The sequence below is a fragment of the Scyliorhinus torazame genome, chromosome 13 (assembly GCF_047496885.1).
Source record: "Scyliorhinus torazame isolate Kashiwa2021f chromosome 13, sScyTor2.1, whole genome shotgun sequence".
Classification (NCBI taxonomy): Eukaryota; Metazoa; Chordata; class Chondrichthyes; order Carcharhiniformes; family Scyliorhinidae; genus Scyliorhinus; species Scyliorhinus torazame.
Window position 1 is genome coordinate 9,815,223 of NC_092719.1, and position 23,330 is coordinate 9,838,552.

The 23,330-nt window shown below is 44.9% G+C and overlaps 1 protein-coding gene across 2 annotated transcripts; it reads left to right on the top strand.

Moving 5' to 3' along the window:
- The first annotated feature begins 70 nt into the window (after positions 1-70).
- atp5f1c (ATP synthase F1 subunit gamma) lies at positions 71-22,714 on the top strand. Of its 2 annotated transcripts, XM_072471041.1 has the most exons (9): positions 71-209; positions 7,388-7,422; positions 12,575-12,706; positions 13,524-13,728; positions 14,705-14,848; positions 15,756-15,820; positions 18,803-18,958; positions 20,139-20,235; positions 22,570-22,714. In XM_072471041.1, the coding sequence occupies exons 1-9, from the start codon at positions 166-168 to the stop codon at positions 22,571-22,573; spliced, it is 882 nt and encodes a 293-aa protein (XP_072327142.1). In that variant the 5' UTR covers positions 71-165; the 3' UTR covers positions 22,574-22,714. The 2 variants fall into 2 exon arrangements, with proteins under 2 accessions (XP_072327142.1, XP_072327143.1); XM_072471042.1 differs by lacking the exon at positions 22,570-22,714 and having other exon boundaries at positions 20,139-20,239.
- The last annotated feature ends 616 nt before the right edge of the window (positions 22,715-23,330 follow it).

Here is a 23,330-nt window from a genome sequence, read left to right on the forward strand (position 1 = left end):
GCCCGTTTGGCCGCAGCTCAGAGGGCGGGGGGTAGACTACAACCCCCGGCAGGCACCGCGGCACCGGGAGGGGAGGGGAGGGGAGGACACGTGGGCCAGGCAGCCGGCGCATGCGCGCTGGCGGCGGGCTGACCTTCAGCCGCATCCGCTCGGGGAGGATTCACCATGTTTGCGCGAAGCGGCTTCGTTCTGCTCTTTCAGCCCCAATGGTAAATAGTCTGGCAGTCAGGAGAGGGCAGCTTCTCCGCAAGTTTTGTTTTAAATTTCAGGAAGATGCATTGCCCCCCTTCTCCGCGCTGTTTTGATGTTGCTTGGTGACCCCAGGTTTAAGGCCTTCTAAGGAAGGCCCTGCGTTTAAAGTGATTCGGAAAGGCTTTCCCGGCTTCTCAGTGCCCCTCTTTCTGTCTCGCCCTCCTCCCAAGATTACATTTGATGTGCGCCTCTCTGTCAGTCAGCCAGCTTACATGTAGGAAGTCCTCCCTTCATACTGTGGAGGGAGGACCTTAGTAGTTCCAATGGAATGGGAGTATTGCATTTATATAGCGCCTGCCACGACCACAGGACGTCCCAGAGCACTTTGCAGTGAATGGGAGTGCTCTTTTTAAAAAAATATGTAGCCCCTGTTGTGACGGGTGGCCCGGTAGCGCAGTGGTTAGCACTGTCGCTTCACAGCGCCATGGACCCGGGTGCAATTCCCGGCTTGGGTCACTGTCTGTGCGGAGTCCGCACGTTCTCCCCGTGTCTACATGGGTTTCCTCCGGTTGCTCCGGTTTCCTCCCACAAGTCCCAAAAGCCGTGCTTGTTAGGTGAATTGGACATTCTGAATTCTCCCTCACTGTTCCCAAACAGGTGCCCGAGTGTGGCGACTAAGGGATTTTCACAGTAACTTCTTTGCAGTGTCAATGTAAACCTACTTGTGACACGAATAAAGATGATTATATTGGTGTAGGAAACCAGGCAGCCAATATGCTCGCAGCAAACTCTCCCAAATAGCACTGGGAGAACGAACTGATAATCCGATTTTGTGATGTCGAGGGATCGACATACAAAACAAATCTTCCTGCGAAAAGAATGCAATTCCGAGTGAAGACGAGTTACTCAAACAATAACTATCTCTTTCCAATGATATTGTCAGATCTTAATTTTTTCCAGTATTTTTTATTTTTATTTCAGATTTCCAGCATCTGCAATATTTTGCATTTATTTTATTGATAAATCTCCGGGCCCAGATGGGCTACATCCTAGAGTTCTAAAGGAGATAGCTGAAGAAATAGTGGAGGTGTTAGTTATGATCTTTCAAAAGTCACTGGAGTCGGGGAAAGTCCTAGAGGATTGGAAAATCGCTGTTGTAACCCCCCTGTTCAAGAAGGGAACAAGGAAAAAGATGGAAAATTATTGGGCAATTAGCCTAACCTCGGTTGTTGGCAAGATTCTAGAATCCATTGTTAAGGATGAGATTTCTAAATTCTTGGAAGTGCAGGGTCGGATTAGGACAAGTCAGCATGGATTTAGTAAGGGGAGGTCGTGCCTGACAAACCTGTTAGAGTTCTTTGAAGAGATAACAAATAGGTTAGACCAAGGAGAGCCAATGGATGTTATCTATCTTGACTTCCAGAAGGCCTTTGATAAGGTGCCTCACGGGAGACTGCTGAGTAAAATAAGGGCCCATGGTATTCGAGACAAGGTACTAACATGGATTGACAATTGGCTGTCAGGCAGAGAGTTGGGATAAAAGGTTCTTTTTCGGAATGGCAACCGGTGACAAGTGGTGTCCCGCAGGGTTCAGTGTTGGGGCCACAGCTGTTCTCTTTATATATTAACGATCTAGATGACGGGACTGGGGGCATTCTGGCTAAGTTTGCCGATGATACAAAGATAGGTGATGGGGCAGGTAGTATGGAGGAGGTGGGGAGGCTGCAGAAAGATTTAGACAGTTTAGGAGAGTGGTCCAAGAAATGGCTGATGAAATTCAACGTGGGCAAGTGCGAGGTCTTGCACTTTGGAAAAAAGAATAGAGGCATGGACTATTTTCTAAACGGTGACAAAATTCATAATGTTGAAGTGCAAAGGGACTTGGGAGTCCTAGTCCAGGATTCTCTAAAGGTAAACTTGCAGGTAGAGTCCGTAATTAAGAAAGCAAATGCAATGTTGTCATTTATATTCATTGGGGTTTAGGAGGTCGAGGGGAGATCTAATAGAAACTTACAAGATAATGAATGGCTTAGATAGGGTGGACGTAGGGAAGTTGTTTCCATTAGCAGGGGAGACTAGGACCCGGGGACACAGCCTTAGAATAAAAGGGAGTCACTTTAGAACACAGATGAGAAATTTCTTCAGCCAGAGAGTGGTGGGTCTGTGGAATTCATTGCCACAGAGGGCGGTGGAGGCCGGCACGTTGAATGTCTTTAAGACAGAAGTTGATAAATTCTTGATTTCTCGAGGAATTAAGGGCTATGGAGAGAGCGGGTAAATCGAGTTGAAATCAGCCATGATTGAATGATGGAGTGGACTCGATGGGCCGAATGGCCTTACTTCTGCTCCTATATCTTATGGTCTTATAAATGTTGGGTTAGAAAATTCGCAGCATTCCTGCTCTTTTTAAAAAATCTTTCACAAAGGAGGTGACTTTGGCTGGGATTTAGAACCAAGGGCAGCAAAAGGTGGTTAATTTGCTAGTTCTACATGTGAAGGTTTGGACACTGAGTAGGCTGGGCTTTTGGTGTTCTCATGGCTTGATGGACATAACAGTAAAGACCTACCTTGTTCCTGTTGTTCACACTGTTCGCACTTCTGGTGTTCTGTCAAGTATAGTGATGAGGATTGGAACCCCTGTTTTATTTACCTGTGTCTAATTGAACTGCTTTGCCACTGATCTTAGAGCTTAGAGTCAGTGGACTGGTCAGTATTTAAAAACTCTGCGACCAGCCTGAACGAGTATGTCATTACAGTAACTGACTTAATTAGTAAGTGTGTAGAAGACTGTGTGCCAAAGAAGCAAATCCGTGTGTTTCCCAACCGGAAACCCTGGATGAACAGGGATATCCACTGCTTGCTGAAGTCTAGGTCAGAGGTGTTCAAGTCAGGTGACCCTGACCTCGACAAGAAATCCAGCAAAGATGCCAAAAGACAGTACAAGTTTCAAGCCAAGCTCGAGTCCCAGGCTAGCCACACGGATTCCCGCCGTCTTTGGCAAGGTCTGCAAGACATAACGGGCTACAAGATGAAGGCATGCAAAATCGTTGACTCCAACACACCCCTCCCTAATGAGCTCAACGCATTCTATGCCGCTTTGAGCAAGAGGTCAGCGCGAGCAAGCCCTCCACCCCAGAAGCCGCAGATGAACTGTATCTGAGATCACCAATGCAGACGTCAGAGCAGCCTTCTCGAAGGTCAACCCACGGAAAGCCACTGGCCCGGATGGGGAACCCGAACGAGCACTCGGGTCTTGCGCGGATCAGCTGCCGGGGGTATTCGCAGACATCTTCAACCTCTCTTTACAACAATCTGAGGTCCCTATTTGCTTCAAAAAGACGACCATCATCCCTGTACCAAAAAACATCAAGCAGCGTGCCTTAATGACTATCGTCCAGTGGCTCTGACATCCATCATCATGAAGTGCTTCGAAAGGTTAGTCATGGCACGAATCAACTCCAGCCTCCCGGATTGCCTTGATCCATTATAGTTCGCCTACCGCTGCAACAGGTCCACAGCAGATGCCATCTCCATGGCCCTGCACTCTACCCTGGAACACCTAGATAACAAAGACACCTATGTCAGACTCCTATTTATCGACCAACGCAGCCTTCAAAACCATCATTCCTACGAAACTCATCTCCAAACTCAGTGGCCTTGGCCTCGGCTCCTCTCTCTGCGACTGGATCCTGAACTTTCTCTCCCACAGGCCACAATCAGTAAAGATAGGCAACAACACCTCCTCCACGATCATCCTCAACACCGGTGCCCCACAAGGCTGTGTCCTCAGCCCCCTACTGTACTCCTTATACACCTATGACTGTGGCCAAATTCCCCTCCAACTCGATTTTCAAATTTGCTGATGACACCACCGTAGTGGGTCGGATTTCAAACAATGACGAGACAGAGTACAGAAATGAGATAGAATCTGGTGAACTGGTACGACGACAATCTCTCCCTCAATGCCAACAAAACGAAGGAGATTGTCATTGACTTCAGGAAGTGTAGTGGAGAACATCCCCTGCCTACATCAATGGGAACGAAGTAGAAAGGGTCGAGAGCTTCAAGTTTTTAGGTGTACTGATCACCAACAGCCTGCCCTGGTCCCCCATGCTGACACTATAGTTAAGAAAGCCCACCAACGACTCTACTTTCTCAGAAGACTAAGGAAATTTGGCATGTCAGCTACGACCCTCACCAACTTCTACAGATGCACCATAGAAAGCATTCTTGCTGGTCGTATCACAGCTTGGTATGGAGCCTGCTCTGCCCAAGACCACAGGAAACTACAAAAGCTCATGAATGTAGCCCAGTCCATCACACAAACCAGCCTTCCATCCATTGACTCGTCTATAATTCCCGCTGCCTCAGAAAGGCAGCCAGCATAATTAAGGACCCCATGCACCCCGGACATACTCTCTTCCACCTTCTTCCATCAGGAAAAAGATACCAAAGTTTGAGGCCACGTAACAGCCGTCTCAAGAACAGCTTCTTCCCTACTGCCATCAGACTTTTGAATGGGCCTACCTCATATTAAGTTGATCTTTTCTCTACACCCTAGCTATAACTGTAACATTATATTCTGCAGTCTCACCTTCCTTCCTTATGTACGGTGTGCATTATTTGTACAGAATGCAAGAAACAATACTTTTCACTGTATACTAATACATGTGACAATAATAAATCAAATCAAATCAGATCTGAAAGAGGCTAGCTAATTTAATACTGATCAGAAATTGAATCTGGACACTTCTGTTGTTTGGGGTTAGGGTGTGTTGTATTTGCCCAGTAGTCAGTGTGGAAATATTCAAGTGACTAACTTCTTCAAACTATTTTCTCAATGTTGGGCTGAAAATACAAAGTTTCCCGTTAAGTTTTGCTTGCAGCTAACAGTGTTATGAAGCATTGGTTTAATTTGTGGAGTGAGGGAGGATTTTCAGAAATGCCTTTTTGTGCATCAAGATGTTAATACTATTGGAGTATCTAGTTTACAAGGTGATAAGATGTGTAGTTAAGTGTGCTACTGCAACTGCACACACAAATCTGATTACATTATAATTGAGTATCAGTCAAAATTGTATTATGCTCAATAACGCATTGCATTTCGAAAAACCCTGCTCTATACAGCAAAAGTGTAAAAGGTCAGTACTTTGGATCAATTTTTTTTGGTCAGGCTAGCATTTATTGCCCATCCCTAGTTACCCTTTAGAAGGTGGTGGTGAGGTGCCTTCTTGAACCGCTGCAGTCCTTGAGGGGTAGGCACACCCACTCTGCTATTAGGGAGGGAGTTCCAGGATGTTGCCCCAGCGAAAGTGAAGGAATGGCGATATATTTCCAAGTCAGGGTGGTGAGTGGCTTGGAGGGGAACCTCCAGGTGGCGAGGTTGCCAGGTATCTGCTGCTCTTGTCCTCCTAGATGGTAGTGGTCGTGGGTTTGGAAGGTTTTGTCTGAGAAACCTTGGTGAGTTACTGCAATGCATTTTGTAATGATACACACGGCTTCCACTGTTCATCGGTGGTGGAGGGTATGAATGTTTGTGGAATGGGGAGCAATCAAGCGGGCTGCTTTGTCCTGGATGGTGTCGAGCTTCTTGAGTGTTGTTGGTGCTGACCTCATCCAGGCAAGTGGAGACTATTCCATTGCACTCCTGATTTGTGCCTTGTAGATGGTGAACAGGGTTTGTGTGGGGTGGGGCGGGGGGGGGGGGGGGGGGGCACGTGGAGGGAGGAACGTGGAGGGAGGAAGGAAAGAAAGAAAGAAAGAGCGGTCAGGAGGTGAATTACTCGCTGTAGGATTCCTAGCCTTTGAACTGCCCTGGTACCCACAGTATTAATGTGACTAGCCCAGTTCAGTTTCTGATCAATGGTAACCCACAGGATGTTGATTGTGGGGGATTCAGCGAAGTTAATGCTATTGAATGTCAAGCGGCGGTGGTTAGATCCTCTCTTATAGGAGATGGTCATTGCCTGGCACTTGTGTGGCGCAAATGTAACTCGCCACTTGTCAGCCCAAGCCTGGATATAGTCCGGGTCTTGCTGCAATTTTGTCTAGTAATCTCATTATCTGGCATAATTTACTTTATGGATTTATAGGCTAACATACAATGATGATTCAGTATTTGTACCTTTTAGATCTTCGTAGAATCAGTGAATTTGCTTAATCTATGATAAACTATTCCATCTAATCCCAGAACAAAATGCACAACTTTTTTCCAGAACCGCCTTTCTGGGATCTTTGACACCTTTTATATTTTTAATAGCCAGTTACCGCTGACAACGGCAGCACGGTGACGTAGTGGTTAGCACTGTTATCTCACAGCGCCAGGGACCCGGGTTTGATTCCAACTTTGGGTGACAGTGGATTGCACTTTCTCCCAATGTCTGCATGGGTTTTCTCCAGGTGCTCCGGTTTCCTTCCACAGTCCAAAGATGTGCAGGTTAAGTGGATTGGTCATGCTAAATTGCCCCTTAGTTTCCAAAGGTTAATTGGGGTTGCAGGGTTATGGGGATAGGGTTGGGTGTGGGCCTGGTGGGATGCAGACTCAATTGGTTGAATTGCTGCCTTCTGCACTTTAGGTATCCTATGATTCTACAACACATTATAGTTTAGTAGTGATGAACTCTATACATCCAGCATTTAACTAAACTTTCTTTATGGGTTCCCAAAGCAGAGAGAAAGTAAACACTGCTTTCTATTAACCTTCCAGTGAAAGGCAGCATGAATTCTGAAGTTGTGGTCAGCTGAATAAGCACTACTCTTTTGGAACCTCGGCATCAAGTAAAAGTCTCTGTAAACTATTCCTGTGAACATAAGGCCAGTTGGCCTTCATGAGCTGTAGGGATATCAAAAAGTCACAACAAAGCAGAGTTGAGCGCCATTGACCTGTCCTGCTAAATATGTAACACGATCAATATTCATGAAATCTAACTTTGATAATTGATGCATTAAGCAACCAAATTGCTCAGTTTCATGCCTTTGCATCCCAAGATGTGTGTTTTAGCATGTGTCCTGGAAAATCAGCCATTAGAAATGATTGCAGTAGCCAATTCCTGCAGCATTGCTGAGTTGAGAGGACGGTTAAAATTTCTAGTCTTTCATTTTTGTTTTTAAACTTTGGGTATGTTTCTCCCACCCCACCCAGATAAAATGTCCCTTCTGTTAAACTTTACTAAAGTCTGGTTTAATTATGTTACAGGGGCCAAGTCCGAAACATGGCAACGCTGAAGGACAGTGAGTATTCTACTTTCTTCATTATTGCAGAACGTGTTTTAGATATTGAACAAGTCACATGTGACTGTCTTTAACCCGAGTGCTTTATAGTATCATGGGTTTCAAGGATTTCTTTGGTGTCATAATGGATATTTTTACTGAATTGGATTTCTGCATTGGTAGCTCACAAGATGAGCAATATAACTGGCTAAATGGGCATCCACTTCGTTTCATTGTGGGTGAGATCATGTAGAAGGAGCAGTTTTGTACAACTAAAGCTTCTCATTTACTGAGGCTGTTTATCCCTTGTAGTTGACTCTCTCCTAACCACCCACTTCACCAGCTGTTGGAAGTTGATGAGCCTTCAGTGCATGCAAAATTAATTGTCTATATTTGTGTTAGTACAAAGTGTTCTTACAAGCCTTTCTCCTTTCACTGGCATCTGTTGAGGGTTCGAACTTTGGTTGTTTTTTTTCAGTCTGTAAGAGATGACCTGTGAGCAAAATCGGTTTTACTAGAGTTCCTGTTTTCATAGTTATAACTGTTGCTATTGCTCTGCTTGAGTTACTACTGCTCTGAGTTACTGTTAAACTTTTGTTTATTTATATAAAGAAGTTCCTTCTTTTAAACAATGCATGCGACTACCTTCTTTGTGGTCTCAAGTTACCACAATTTATATGGTTGAAAATTACATTATCTTCCACAATCTTTTTTAAAAGACATAACTACTATCACAGTAAGACATAGGTGCAGACGTTGGCCATTTGGCCCATCGAGTCTGTTCTGCCATTCAGTGAGATCGTTCCTGATCTGAGTACTGACACTTGCATTTCTGCATGCATTTAATGGAGTGCAGTGCTTTTACTAATTATAGGTTCTAGGATGGACAGCAGTCTCGCACACAATTGCATTGAGAGATTTTGTATGGTAACACATCAAACACAACCTTTTAAAAATGCATGTAAAATTCAGCACAAACAAGTACAACATTTTAGTAATTTTCTGTCGGAAAACGATGAAGCAGCATTAGAACACAATGCTGGGTTTGATTTTAAACCTAGCCCCTTTTATACTGAATTTCAATGTTTGGAATTGAAAGGACTGCTTGGATCAAATATTGGGGGCAAGGAGTAGTCACTTTAAAAAAAAACACAGGAACAAAGTTGACATTTTTGAAGTGCTCTCTTTAAAATTTGTTTCTTTACCCAACGCCCGTTGTGGCGGCTAGATGTGGGACTGCTGGCGGACGAGGTGGTGTGTGGGACGGTGAGGGGGTGTATCGAAAGGTACTTGGAGGCCAACGACAACGGGGAGGTGCGGGTGGGGATGGTATGGGAGGTGTTGAAGGCAGTGATCAGGGGAGAGCTAATTTCCATTAGGGCTCATAGGGAGAAGACAGAGGGTATGGAAAGGGAGAGGTTAGTGGGGGAGATTTTGAGAGTGGACAGGAGATACGCAGAGGCCCCGGAGGAAAGATTACTTGGGGAAAGAGGACGGCTCCAGACGGAGCTTGACCTGTTGACCACAGGGAAGGCGGAGGCACAGTGGAGGAAACCCCGGTGGCCGACCTACGAGTATGGGGAAAAGGCTAGTCGGATGCTGGCACACCAGCTCCGTAAGAGGATGGCAGCGAGGGAAATAGGGGGAGTCAAAGATGGAAGGGGAGCCACGGTTCGGAGTGCGACGAAAATAAACAAGGTATTCAAGGCCTTTTATGAAGAGCTGTACAGATCCCAGCCCCCAGCAGGGGAAGAGGGGATGAGACGATTCCTAGATCAGCTGAGATTCCCGAGGGTGGAGGAGCAAGAGGTGGCTGGTTTGGGGGCACCAATTGGGTTGGAGGAGCTGAGCAAGGGTTTGGGGAAGGCGGGGAAGGCCCCGGGAGCGGACGGATTCCCGGTGGAGTTCTACAGGAAGTACGCAGACCTGTTGGCCCCGCTACTGGTGAGGACCTTTAATGAGGCAAGAGAGGAGGGGACCCTGCCCCCGACAATGTCGGAAGCGACAATTTCTTTGATCCTAAAGCGGGACAAGGACCGACTGCAATGTGGATCGTACAGGCCGATCTCGCTCCTCAATGTGGATGCAAAGTTGCTGGCAAAAGTGCTGGCCACGAGGATCGAGGACTGTGTCCCGGGGGTAATCCACGAGGACCGGATGGGATTTGTAAAGGGCAGGCAACTAAACACCAATGTGCGGCGGCTCTTAAACGTGATAATGATGCCATCGGAGGAGGGAGAGGCGGAGATAGTGGCAGCTATGGACGCGGAGAAGGCCTTTGACCGAGTAGAGTGGGAGTACCTCTGGGAGGTGCTGTGTAGGTTTGGGTTCGGGGTAGGGTTTATCAATTGGGTTAAGCTCCTTTACAGAGCCCCGATGGCGAGTGTAGTGACGAACCGGCGGAGGTCGGAGTACTTTCGACTATACCAAGGGACGAGGCAGGGGTGCCCCCTGTCCCCCCTGTTGTTCGCATTGGCGATCGAACCATTGGCCATGTCATTGAGGGAGTCTAATAAATGGAGGGGGGTGGTCCGAGGGGGAGAAGAGCATCGGGTGTCGCTATATGCGGATGACCTGTTGCTGTACGTGGCGGATCCAATGGAGGGGATGGTGGAGGTCATGCAGACTCTAAGGGAGTTTGGGGAGTTTTCGGGCTATAAGCTCAATGTAGAGAAGAGTGAGCTCTTTGTATTACAGGCGGGGGACCAAGAAAGAGGGATAGGGGACCTACCGCTGAGGAGGGCGGAGGGGAGCTTTCGGTATCTGGGGATCCAGATAGCCAGGAGTTGGGGGACCCTACATAAACTGAATCTGACGAGGTTGGTGGAGCAAATGGAGGAGGATTTCAAAAGATGGGACATGTTACCGCTCTCGCTGGCGGGTAGAGTGCAGTCGGTCAAAATGGTGGTCCTTCCGAGGTTTCTGTTTGTGTTTCAGTGCCTTCCCATCGTGATCACTAAGACCTTTTTTAAGAGAGTCGGCAGGAGTATTATGGGGTTTGTGTGGGCGAATAAGACCCTGAGAGTAAGGAGAGGGTTCCTGGAACACAGTAGGGACCGAGGAGGGTTGGCACTGCCAAACCAGGGGAACTACTACTGGGCAGCAAATGTGGCGATGATCCGCAAGTGGGTTATGGAGGGAGCGGGGGCGGCATGGAAGAGGATGGAGATGGCGTCCTGTAAAGGAACAAGCCTGGGGGCGTTGGTGACGGCACCGCTGCTGCTCTCGCCGACAAAGTATACCACAAGCCCGGTGGTGGCGGCAACGCTAAGGATCTGGGGCCAATGGAGACGGCACCGGGGTGCAATGGGAGCATCAGTGTGGTCCCCGATCAGGTGTAACCACCGGTTTGTCCCGGGGAAGATGGACGGGGGGTTCCAGAGCTGGCATCGGGCGGGGATTGGAAGAATGGGGGACCTGTTCATCGACGGGACGTTTGCGAGCCTAGGGGCACTGGAGGAGAAGTTCGAGTTACCCCCGGGAAATGCCTTTAGATATATGCAGGTGAGGGCTTTTGTGAGGCGACAGGTGAGGGAATTCCCGTTGCTCCCGGCACAAGAAGTTCAGGGTGTATGGGTCAGGGAGGGCAAGGTGTCGGAAATACACCAGGAGTTGAAAGAAGAGGGGGAAGTGCTGGTAGAAGAGTTGAAGGGTAAATGGGAGGATGAGCTGGGGGAGGAGATTGAGGAAGGTCTGTGGGCTGATACCCTAGGTAGGGTTAATTCCTCCTCCTCATGTGCCAGGCTCAGCCTGATACAATTTAAGGTGGTCCACAGAGCGCACTTGACAGGGGCGAGGTTGAGTAGGTTCTTTGGGGTAGAGGACAGATGTGGAAGGTGCTCAGGTAGCCCGGCGAACCATGTCCATATGTTTTGGTCATGCCCGGCATTGGAGGGGTTCTGGCGGGAGCAATATCTCAGGTGGTGAAAGTCCGGGTCAAGCCAAGCTGGGGGCTAGCAATATTTGGAGTAGTGGACGAACCGGGAGGGGGGGGGGGGGGGGTGGGGGGTGGAGGGGGGGGGGTGGGTGGGGGGGGGGGGGGGTGGGGGGGGGTGGTGGTGGTGGAGGGGACGTCCTGGGGGGGGGGGGGGGGGGTTGGAGGGGACGTCCTGGGGGGTGGGGGGGGGGGGGGTTGGAGGGGACGTCCTGGGGGGTGGGGTGGGGGGGGGGGTTGGAGGGGACGTCCTGGGGGGTGGGGGGGGAGTTGGAGGGGACGTCCTGGGGGGGGGGGGGGTTGGAGGGGACGTCCTGGGGGGGGGGGGGTTGGAGGGGACGTCCTCGGGGGGGGGGGGTTGGAGGGGACGTCCTGGGGGGGGGGGGGGGGGGTTGGAGGGGACGTCCTGGGGGGTGGGGGGGGGGGGGGTTGGAGGGGACGTCCTGGGGGGTGGGGTGGGGGGGGGGGTTGGAGGGGACGTCCTGGGGGGTGGGGGGGGAGTTGGAGGGGACGTCCTGGGGGGGGGGGGGGGGGGGGGGTTGGAGGGGACGTCCTGGGGGGGGGGGGGGTTGGAGGGGACGTCCTGGGGGGGGCGGGGGGGGGGGGTTGGAGGGGACGTCCTGGGGGGGGGGGAGGGGGGGGTTGGAGGGGACGTCCTTGGGGTGGGGGGGGGGGGGGCGAAAAGGGGGGACTGCCTGGGAGGGTGGATGAGCAAGAGATCACATGAAGGGTTGGGGAAACTGGCACGTACGGGTGAGGGCCAGTGTACAAAGCTGTGTAAATATATCATTTTGCCATGTATATATCTTGCTCTGCGCGATTTCTCATTTTTTTTTTTGTTACGGGGGGAGGGGGGGGGGGGTTATTGTTTGTAAGGGAGAAAAATTGTGTTAAAAAACTTTAATAAATAGATTTTTCTTTTTAAAAATTGGTTTCTTTACTTTTAGACAAGTAGATGGGAAAAGCCTTAATTGAAGTGAAAGCGCTGGACGTTTTCACTAATAGCTGGATTTTTAGTTTATATTTGATTTTTGAAAATGTTATCCATCAAAAGCAGATATTTCTGCCATAAAGTAGCTTTTCATATTCTTCCAGAGAAAACCAGTTGTTGATGGAACATGACATTTATAAGCAGATATATCAAGGTGACTTCATGGAAAAAAATATTTTTTGGCTATGCAATGTGAAAACATGGCCCTGATGAACCACTTACCTGATTAAATATTTGCCTATTTTCAGTTACCAGGCGCTTGAAATCCATCAAAAACATCCAAAAGATTACCCAATCCATGAAAATGGTGGCTGCAGCAAAATATGCAAGAGCAGAGAGAGAACTGAAACCAGCAAGAGTTTATGGAACTGGAGCTCTTGGTATGAAAACAAAGACAACTGCACTACAATATTTGAATAAATACAACATCATACAGGTTGAGCATCCCTTATCCCCAAGTGCTTGGGGCCGAATGTGTAACGGATTTCAGAGTTTTTCTCATTTCTGAATATAATGTGCATCTGCGGCGCGGGTTGGGATCTGCGCAATGCCCAGGAACCTTCCCAGAGCCTTGTGGGATTTCCCACTCACATTGCCGCTCGAGTCTGAATTTCGGAATTTTTCAATTTTCGGAATTTTGGATAAGGGATGCTGAACCTGTATGGAGATGTGGGAAGGATTTCTTGTCTAGTCACAGATACAGCATTTGTGAACAAGAACATGGAGCTTTTTTAGATCGATGACCGATCTGTGTCGGGTTCTGAAGCTAGCTGAATCAGTTTATTCCCTTAAAACTGCCTATGATTCCTGCCAGATCAGTACTGTTTTTCTCATTTAACATTTGAGATAGTTCCTTCATCTGTAAATGACTGTTGGTCAAATTTGCAAGCTGCAGATTCTGTAAATGAGCAGCTGGCCAGATACTTTTGGTACATTATGCAGCCTGTACCATTTAGTGCTTCCACAGAATTGCTCAATTTCTTTGTACATTCTTGCAGTACAAATTCCACCAAAAACTGAGCATATTTATATCATCTTGCTGTGCAAGATAGCTGCTGGGTTGTTTACATAGAAGGCACTGCACTTGAACACTTGAATTGATCGTACCGAAAAGGTGCTTTTTAAGGTATTTTGATGGATGTGATGAGGCACTATATGAATACAAGTTTTATTATTGATCCTTTTGTTTTTTTTAAGCTCTGTATGAAAAGGCAGAAATTCAAGCTCCTGAAGACCAAGTCAAACACCTGATCATTGGGGTGTCCTCTGACCGTGGTCTCTGTGGCGGTGTCCATAGTAATGTTGCGAAGAACATAAGAAAACAAATGGCGGAGTTGACTGCTGCAGGAAAAGAGGTTAAGATTGCTACTATTGGTGAGAAGCTGAGATCACTGCTGTATAGGTATGTGTTGGTTTTGAGCTTGAGAACATTCATGCTTAATAAAGAACATCAATAATATACTCTTGCGTACAACACTGGCTTTGAGATGATGTTGTGGGCTGGTGATATGGATGCTTGGCACCATCTGTTTCTTTTTTGCTATTTTAGTAGGAATGTTTAAATGGCTTGCTACCTCCCCATGACATTAGCAGGGTGAGGTATATCTTAAATGTTCATTATTTTCCTCCAGCAACATTTAGAATCATAGAATAGAATCACACTGATCATTTGAAAGACCACCCTACCTAGGCACAATTCCCCGCCCTATTCCTGTAACCCCGCCCTAAGTGGCAATTTAGCATGACCAATCCACTTAACCTGCACATCTTTGGACTGTGTGAGGAAACCAGAGCAGCCGGAGGAAACCCACGCAGACACTGGGGAGAAAGTGCAAACTCCACACATAGTGACCCGGGGTTGGAATCGAACCCGGGTCCCTGGCGCTGAGGCAGCAATGCTAACCATTGCGCCACCCTGCCGCCCTTTGGGGAACTGTGTTGTAAATACTTGAGCTGCTGATTTTGCTGGGAACTCGTGTTTCCATGTTAAACTTTATTTTATGTTGGATTCAACATATTACACTAAAGGGTACAAAATTCTTGGTGCTAGCCTAATAGTGAAGGCAACGTGTCTTCAGTTTTGCAGTCTGAAAAATGTTAAAGGCAATCCTTCAATTTGCTTGCTAAATATTGATCTATTCTTAAGGGTTTACATCACTGAAAGCAATCCAGAATTAAGCTAAATCATCCAAACAACTGCTACAATATTCAAGCCATTGCAAGGTAATATTCCAATACTGGTTTTAGCAGTACCATCGTTTAATAAATTAGAGGCAAAGGGGTAAAGATTCCATTTGCAAATATGTTGGGAAATTATTTTGCAACATATAACTTTCCAAAACAGATGAGTCTGACTCAGTTTTTGCTTTAAATCGTAGAAACTATGGAAGTCATTTGCTGGTGATGTTCAAGGAAATTGGCCGGAAACCCCCAACATTTGGTGATGCCTCAATTATTGCCTCTGAGCTCTTGAGCTCTGGCTTTGAATTTGATAAAGGTGCAGTTGTATTCAACAGATTTAAGTAAGTAGCTTGGCAAGCCACTGGTTCAAAAAAGTACATAAATTCTACTTTTCTTCCATAAGATCTACATTCTGCTCCCTTGATTATTGTCCTTTCCATCCAGCTTAATCTTCTTTACTGCCCCCTGTATCTGCCAACATTGTTACTGTTTTTCTGTACCTAAGGACCCCTCCTTTTCAAATCTGCCACTTCCATTATCCCCTCAAAAAATGCTGACGTGAGTATCTGACTAATAATAATCTTTATTTTCCCAAGTAGGCTTACATTAACATTGCGATGAAGTTACTGGGAAAAGCCCCTACTCACCACATTCCGGCACCTGTTCGGGTGCAGAGAGGGAGAATTCAGAATGTCCCAATAACCTAATAGCACTCCTTTCGGGACTTGGGGAGGAAACCGGAGCACCCGGAGAAAACCCACGCAGTCACAGGGAGAAGGTGCAGACTCCGCACAGACAGTGACCCAAGCCGGGAATCGAACCTGGGATCCTGGAGTTGTGAAGCAACAGTGCTACCCACTGTGCTACCGTGCCGACTATGGCATTGCTTCTGATTTCTCTAAATTTCCTGTTCCAATCTCTTCGACTGGCTTCTGGTCAGCTCACAGCATGGAAACCATGCTGGTCCAAGTCAAAATTCTGCCAACAGTGCAGATCTTGAACTGGGATACTTTATACCAGAATTGAGATGCTAATATTTTCATGTTAAATTTGAAGAAGTGCATGTCTTCTGCTTATTGATGCAGAAAACATATTGGGGCATTAGGTGCTATATAAATGCAAGTTGTTTCCCATTTTGGGGCGCTCCATGCATTTTAGTAGTCTACAGATTCATCTTGAAATTGCTTTTAAAGATATCTCTGAGCTGCATCTTAAACATTACCACAAATATCTTATCCTTGTTTTCAGGTCCGTGATTTCCTATAGTACTGAGGAGAAACCAGTCTTCTCTTTTGATACACTTACAAATTCTGGTAAGTTACCGTGCCGTCTGTAAGGTAAATAAATGAAAATGGTGTTACTCTGGTTTACCTTGTTGAATTACCACTGCATCATGATAGCTTAATGTGATTTCAAAATATATGGTTGACAATATCTGCCAGGCTGTTCAAAGAAGCAAGGGAGGAAATAGTGGAGGCTTTGACCATTGTATTCCATTAATTGAACCATAGAAAAATTACAGCACAGTAGGAGGCCATTCAGCCCATCTTATCCATGCCACACCCTTGTGCTCTTTGACTAAAGATGGAGGACTATTAATGATGTAATACACAAATAGAGAAAGGGGTGGATCGAATTTTCACAAGCCAATCAACCTAAACTTGGCAGTGGCAAATCACTCTTCAAAAAAAAATTCAGGACAACAGATCATCATTTAGAAAATCACGGGTTAATTCGGGACAATCAGCATGGAAAAGTCATGTCTGAATTTTTTGAGGCGGTAACATGGAGAATCATAAGAACTAGGAGCAGGAGTAGGCCATCTGGCCCCTCGAGCCTGCTCCACCATTCAATGAGATCATGGCTGATCTTTTGTGGACTCAGCTTCACTTTCCGGCCCGAACACCATAACACTTAATCCCTTTATTCTTCAAAAAACTATCTATCTTTTTCTTAAAAACATTTAATGAAGGAGCCTCTACTGCTTCACTGGGCAACAAATTCCATAGATTCACAACCCTTTGGGTGAAGAAGTTCCTCCTAAACTCAGTCCTAAATGTACTTCCCCTTATTTTGAGGCTATGCCCCTAGTTCTGCTTTCACCCGCCAGTGGAAACAACCTGCCCGCATCTATCCTATCTACTCCCTTCATAATTTTATATGTTAGTGAAGATAGAGTTTGACATATAGTCTATATGAATTTTAGTGAGGCTTTTATGATCCCACACAGCAGACTGGTCAGAAAATAAAAAAATAATGGGATCTAAGGGAAAGTGGCAAGTTGAATTCAAAATTGGCTCAGTGACAGAAAGTGAAGGATAATGTTTAATGTTTATTACTGGAAAGGCTATTTCTACTGGGATTCTACAAATATATTAGGTCCCTGAAGTTTGCTCGTATATACCAATGACTTTGATTAAAATGTAGGTAGCATGATTAAGACGTTTTGTAGATGTAACAAAAGATTGAATGTGGTTGATGGCGAGGATGAAGGCTATAGACCACAGAAAGATATCAATGCACTGGTCAGGTGGGCAGAAAGGTGTTAAGTGGAATTTAATGCTGAAAACTGTGAGGTAATATATTGGACACTAAAGGCCAGGGAGTACACAAATAATGGCCCATTACCTCTGTTATCTGGGGCATCACACCTGGGATACCCCAGAGGTGTGCTGGAGGAACCCCGCACCCCCAGAAGTCCCGACATTGGAATTACATGGCAATTTCTAGGGAAGTTCAAACTTCAGTTGGACAATTACCCTGCACTGGAAACCATCCAATACTCAGGTTTAAATTGCAGTCTTCGGATGGTTCTGACTGTCTGAAAGAAATAGTTACCGAGGAAATATTAGAATTAAAACCACTTGTAACTCATGGGCAACAATAGTTCTGAACTCCTTAGCACAGTGGTTAGCACTGTAGCTTCACAGCGCCAGGGTCCTAGGTTTGATTCCCGGCTTGGGTCACTGTCTGTGTGGAGTCTGCACGTTCTCCCCGTCTCTGCGTGTGTTTCCTCAGGGTGCTCCAGTTTCCTCCCACAAGTCCTGAAAGACGTGCTGTTGGGTGAATTGGACATTCTGAATTCTCCCTCAGTGTACCCGAACAGGTGCCGGAATGTAGCGACTAGGGGATTTTCACAATAACTTAATTGTGGTGTTAATGTAAGCCTACTTGTGACAGTAATAAAGATTATTATTATTATTATTACCCTCCCTACACACTCCCTGACTGCTCTCCTGTCTGGGTCATAGGATTTCTATTCCAGTGATGTCACCGCATCAGGGATACTTTCCTTTATTAGCCAAGGCCTAGAATATAAGAGCAAGGAGATTATGCTGTAACTAGAATAAGACACTAGTTAGACCATGGCTAGGGTACAGGGTATAATTATTGACACTGCCTGACAAGGAGGATGTGATGTGACAAGGCCCTTGGTTTGAAAATTTAGTCATAGTCACAGAATAAAGGATCGATCACTTAGGACTGAGATGAGGAGAAATCTCTTAACTCAAAGGGTTTATGAATCTTTGGAAATCTCAACCATAGGGAGTTGTGCATGTTTAATTTTTAAAAATAAATACGTGCAGACTCCGCACAGACAGTGAACCAGCAGGGAATCGAACCTGGGACCCTGGCGCTGTGAAGCCACAGTGCTAATCACTTGTGCTACCGTGCTGCCCCACAGTTACAGCGAGAATGTGCAAACTCCACAGTCACCTAGGACCAGAATTTAAGTGTTAAGTTTGGAGAAATTCTAGATTGATAGTTGTGGGTATTTGAAGGAGGGTCAATTTATCATTGCATACAGTGAGCCCTTTAGTGGGAAACTTTCAATAAAATTGGAGATTAACATAACTACTGGACCGAAGTAGCAGTCTTGGGGATCCAATCAAATTTTTAAAAATTGTATTGCGTTCCTGGAACAGCACCTACATCCAAGAAGGCTGCAGATTGCTCACAGTAATGGAAGCTTCCTATCGATGGAACTTCCATATGTTAGAGAATTGCTGTCTTCTGGCTCGAAGATGTATTTGAAATTCTTGTAACAAGTGGGAGAAAAGTAATTACTTACATTAAGCAAGTACCGCCATAAAGCTAAATTGTAGTGTGGTATTTGTATCTTTATATCGATCACTAGAAAATATTTCTCTGGCTGTTTTACATTTATCACAGAATAAGCTAAACGTGATTTGGATTTGTTCCTTGCCTTCACATCATCTTATATCACTGCCAATATGTAACTTATCCATATTGTGAAAATCTAACCGTTAATTAATCCTTGCCTTTATTTCTAGAGAACATGAGTATTTATGACGACATTGACGCTGATGTTCTGCGGAACTACCAGGAGTTCTCTCTGGCAAACATCATTTACTGGAGCTTGAAGGAATCCACCACAAGCGAGCAAAGTGCTAGGATGACGGCTATGGATAGCGCCAGCAAGAATGCTTGTAAGAAACCTTTTACGGTATTTTCAAAAGGATATCTTATGCTCTTGCTTTCCTAATGGCGCTCTGAATTTATTCAGTGAGTGCATGAGTTTCTACAGACCAGAAAGGTGTCAAGGTGGTACCTTGTATGTATTGAATTAAGTGAACTTGCGGAAGGAGCACTAGAGAGAAAATGAGCTGCTGTTCCTTCTGATCCCGATGGCTCATCCCTTTGAGCATTGTGGTGGGAGTAGGATTGGCCATGATGGAACACTTCTGTTCATACTATCAGTGCACACTTGAATGGCCTTTTGAGCACAATACTATAGGACAGTCAGTGGCAGTAGAAATTTTGCCAGAAGAGTCAATAGAAGTTCAATAGCTTTTAGTCGAGAAAAAATACCTAAAGATTCCCAGTTGTCTTCCTTAAATGGGTCATGAAGTTTAGGATGGGAGGGTGGGTTTCATGGTTGGTTTTATGGCAGTATATGTTATATTTATGATCCAAATGCTGACCTTGTAGTGAGAAAGGTTATTTCGTACAGATACTTTATTTCCTGAATTGTGCATCTATAAATTGACAAGCAGTTAACAGAGAAAAAGGTACATGGTCCAAAGCTGTTTCATATTCTTGGCTGCCTTCCCTGCTGTTCAGTGGCATTTCTGATCTTGGTTATTTGACTTAATATTTTGCACACCAGCTGTTTGACACTGTACAGCAGATATTCAAGAATATAACCAGTAGGACCCGTGCATTAGTTGGAGCACTGGTATTCTGGACAATATTGGGGGGTTTTTCCCTCAATTCTCAGGGGGAGTAGTACCTCCTCTCTTCCCTCCACCCCTCTTCTCTCCCACTTTGCACAGCAGTTCGTGTATCTCCTTGGCCTGGGTTTCAAAATTGAGATCAGGAGAAGGTCATTTGCCACAAGTTTGGGTGCCTTCACAAAACCAGAGTAAGAGAAATTCCTGAGGTAGATTCTCGCCTTAAATCTCCAAAAAACCAAGGAGGTTAAAAATTTGATTTAGCAAGTTTAATCAATGAGGAAGCAAATCACATTTAGCAACTTGATATTTCTTTTAATGCCAATACAGATGTTATTTTACTAAAAGAATCAGTAGCAACCTACCCAGATGTTGGACATAGGAAAGATGGATATTGAAATGACATGATATATTGAAATAAAATTATTTATTTCAGCTGAAATTATTGACAAGCTGACATTGACATATAATCGCACTCGCCAAGCTGTCATTACCAAGGAACTGATTGAGATTATCTCCGGAGCTGCTGCTCTGTAAGTACTGTTTTATGATGGCTATTTTATATGATTACCTTTACGGAAAAAATAGTGTCGTGAACACTTTAGGCCTATACTTGTTGGAGTTTAGAAGAATGAGAGGAGATCTAATTGAGGTATATATGATAAGGGGATTGACGGGGTAGACACAGAGCAGATGTTTCCCCTTGTTGAACATTCTGGAACGAGAGGCCAGTTTTAAGCTAAGGGGTGGCAGATTTAAAACAGAAATGCGGAGGAGTTACTTCACTCAAAGGTCGTGAATCTGTGGAATTCTCTACGCCAGAGTGCAGTGGATGTCAGGACACTAAAATTGAAGGACGAGATAGATAGGTTTTGAATTAGTAGTGGGATGAAGGGTTATGGGGAGTGGGCAGGAAAGTGGAGATGAGGCCGAGGTGAGATCAGCCATTATCGTATTGAATAGCGGAGCAGGCTCGAGGGGCTGAATTACCTACTCTCAGTTCTTATGTATAAAAAATATGTACCATAAACAAATTGGGAGGGTGGCACGTGCTGCAGCGTGTCTCACTCCTACAACCCAAAGATGTGCAGGGTAGGTGATGGGCCACGCTAAATTGCTCCTTCATTGGAAGAAAAGAATTGGGTACTCTAAATTTATTTTTAAAAACAAATTGGGAATAAAGGTGGAGAATGAGAGCTTAATGTAAAATCTAGATGCTAGGATGCAAAAACTTTACTTAAAAGTAAGCAAACGATAATTTAAGTCCAAAAACTTTGTTACCCTCCTGGGATTCTTAACTACACTAAGGCTATACAAAATTATGGTATTATGTTTAAACAATATTTTGTTGAATTATGTAACTTCATTGCAGTCTTAATGTAAGCCTACTTGTGATAATAACAATTATTATTATTCTGAAGGTCATAACATTTGAGTTTGTGAAGTAAAACATTGTGTTTTACATTGGCCCGTAACTTGGAGTGGCGATCAGCAGCGGATTGCCACCCCATTGCGAATTGCCTTCACTTGAAATCCAAAGCCCCTGTCTCGCCCGACCTTCCTGACTCTGGCCAGGTGAGACAGAAATAGCTCAGGGGCTCTAGTAGTAAAGAGTGAAGTGAAGCAGGACCCGCCCACCTTTTTACAGCTGTAACCACCCCATTATAGTTTTCTGCGATTTGAATTTGATCACTCTTTTGTTGTCTCGCTAATCATTGGAAACAATGTTATTCATAACCCTTCGTAATCTTGAAGAGTGCTCCAGTTACCCCTTTACCACCTCTGATGAGAGTGGGAATCCCTCTGCTTTCCGCACATTTAAATCTTATCTTTTAAGATGTATTTCTTTTCCCTATCCTTCTTTACTTAAATGTATTATTTCACATATTCTTTTGTACAATTAATTGAATCTGGCGCTTCTCAGTGTCTGCTAACCATTTCATCCTGCAGTGTTGAGTAATCCTTGTCACATTTTGCCATGGGGACATACTGCACAATTTAGCTTTGATTTCACTTTCTTTTCATTATAGTTTGTCACCGCATCAATTCTGTTCTTGTCCTGTGTGGCTTTAAACTGCATGCAGTATAGCTCTGTGCATTTCACTCATCATTTTCATATAATATTGAGTGCTGTTGTGATTAAATTGCATCCAGCATGCTCAGCCTTTGTTTGCCTCCTAGGGCTTAAATTTAACCATGACTGAATTGCATGTACAGCTTCATAAATCATTATATTTCCTTTTTTACTTTCTGCGATTACAAGGAGTTTTTAAGCTTGCAGCAACATTTTGGACCACAAAGAGGTAATGGTTCATATTGGTACAGGTGCCAAAAACGGACAGTTAAATGTACAACGCCTGGTAGTAAGTTGTAGACTAGATCTTCGTATTCTGCCTGCTAGATATTTAGCTTGTGATTGAAGAGCAGATAAAATGAAACTTCTCCAGTACAATTTTAGTTACAAATTTTGTCCAGCAGTGTATCCAAAAGTGATTAGGAACCAATTCCAGATCACAAATATGAAATATCGCCTTTCATTCAGCACCTTCTGAAGGAGTTACCTATCCAACAACTTGCAGAATGAAGGATTGGAAATATAACTCCTTGGTGTGTAGGTCATTGTAATGGAAATGCTCATAAAGAATTTGCTTTGTACCATTAAATTGATTTTAAATACAGAATTGGGATGCTTCTAATCTGCCCTGCTGTGCACTATAGTTAATAGTAGATATGAAAGTAAATATTTCATACTTTCACATTGACAGAAACTCATCTTAATGGTGAGATGATAAAGTAGGATTTGCACTTTGTCCTTAATTGAATTAATCCTCAGATTTCATATGCTTATTACATTGTTAATTTTGCAGGTAAACATGGTGTTCCAGAAAGATGCCAGTGGAAATGAATAAAAACGTGTTTCTGTTTGAAGATGATCGACTGTATTTCAGTTAAATTCGTAGGATCTTCTGCAGTTTGTAAATTATAATACAATTAAAAACCTTACACAGTGAATGTCTCCTTTACGTTTTTCTCTCTGGTGGAATAGAAGGCGAGGACACGAGGGACATTTTGGTTCTGGGAGGGAGAAAGTGCAAGCAATGGGATGAACACAAACAGTCCAGGGTCCTGTCAATCACAATGAAGAGGGTATCGTTGGCTGAGGAAAAGGAAGACAAAGGGAGTATCTGCTGTCTGATAGAAAATGGTTTGCGTCCAAAGTTTATAAACTCTTGATACTCCAGCAGGCTGTAAATTGCCTAACAGAAAGTTGAGGTTCTGGTCCTTCTGCTTGGGCTGAGCTTTATTGAAACAGTGTGGGAGGCCACGGCTGGAGGAGAGGTATGGAGAATCAAAGTGGCAAGCGACTAAATGCTTAGTCACAATTACTGATGGAATGGAGGTATTCAGGAAAGAAGTCACCCAATTTATATTTGGTCTCCTGAATGTAGAAGCGGCCACAGTATGTAAGTATATATTAATATGTAGTATATTAATATTGGCAGAAGTACAAGTAAACTTGTGTTCCAACCAGAAAGAGTGTTTGGGGCCTTGGACAGGGAGAGATAAAAGTACAGGTATCTCATCTGTTCATCTTCCATCGGAAGATGTCAAGTGTTAGAGGTGATAC

What these genes read in the sequence shown, in the direction of transcription:
- atp5f1c (XM_072471041.1), top strand. Translation starts at nt 166, where the DNA reads ATGTTTGCGCGAAGCGGCTTCGTTCTGCTCTTTCAGCCCCAATG. An exon ending in CATGGCAACGCTGAAGGACA is followed by an intron (nt 7,423 to 12,574) that starts GTGAGTATTCTA and finishes GCCTATTTTCAG; the next exon opens with TTACCAGGCGCTTGAAATCC. An exon ending in TGATACACTTACAAATTCTG is followed by an intron (nt 15,821 to 18,802) that starts GTAAGTTACCGT and finishes CTTTATTTCTAG; the next exon opens with AGAACATGAGTATTTATGAC.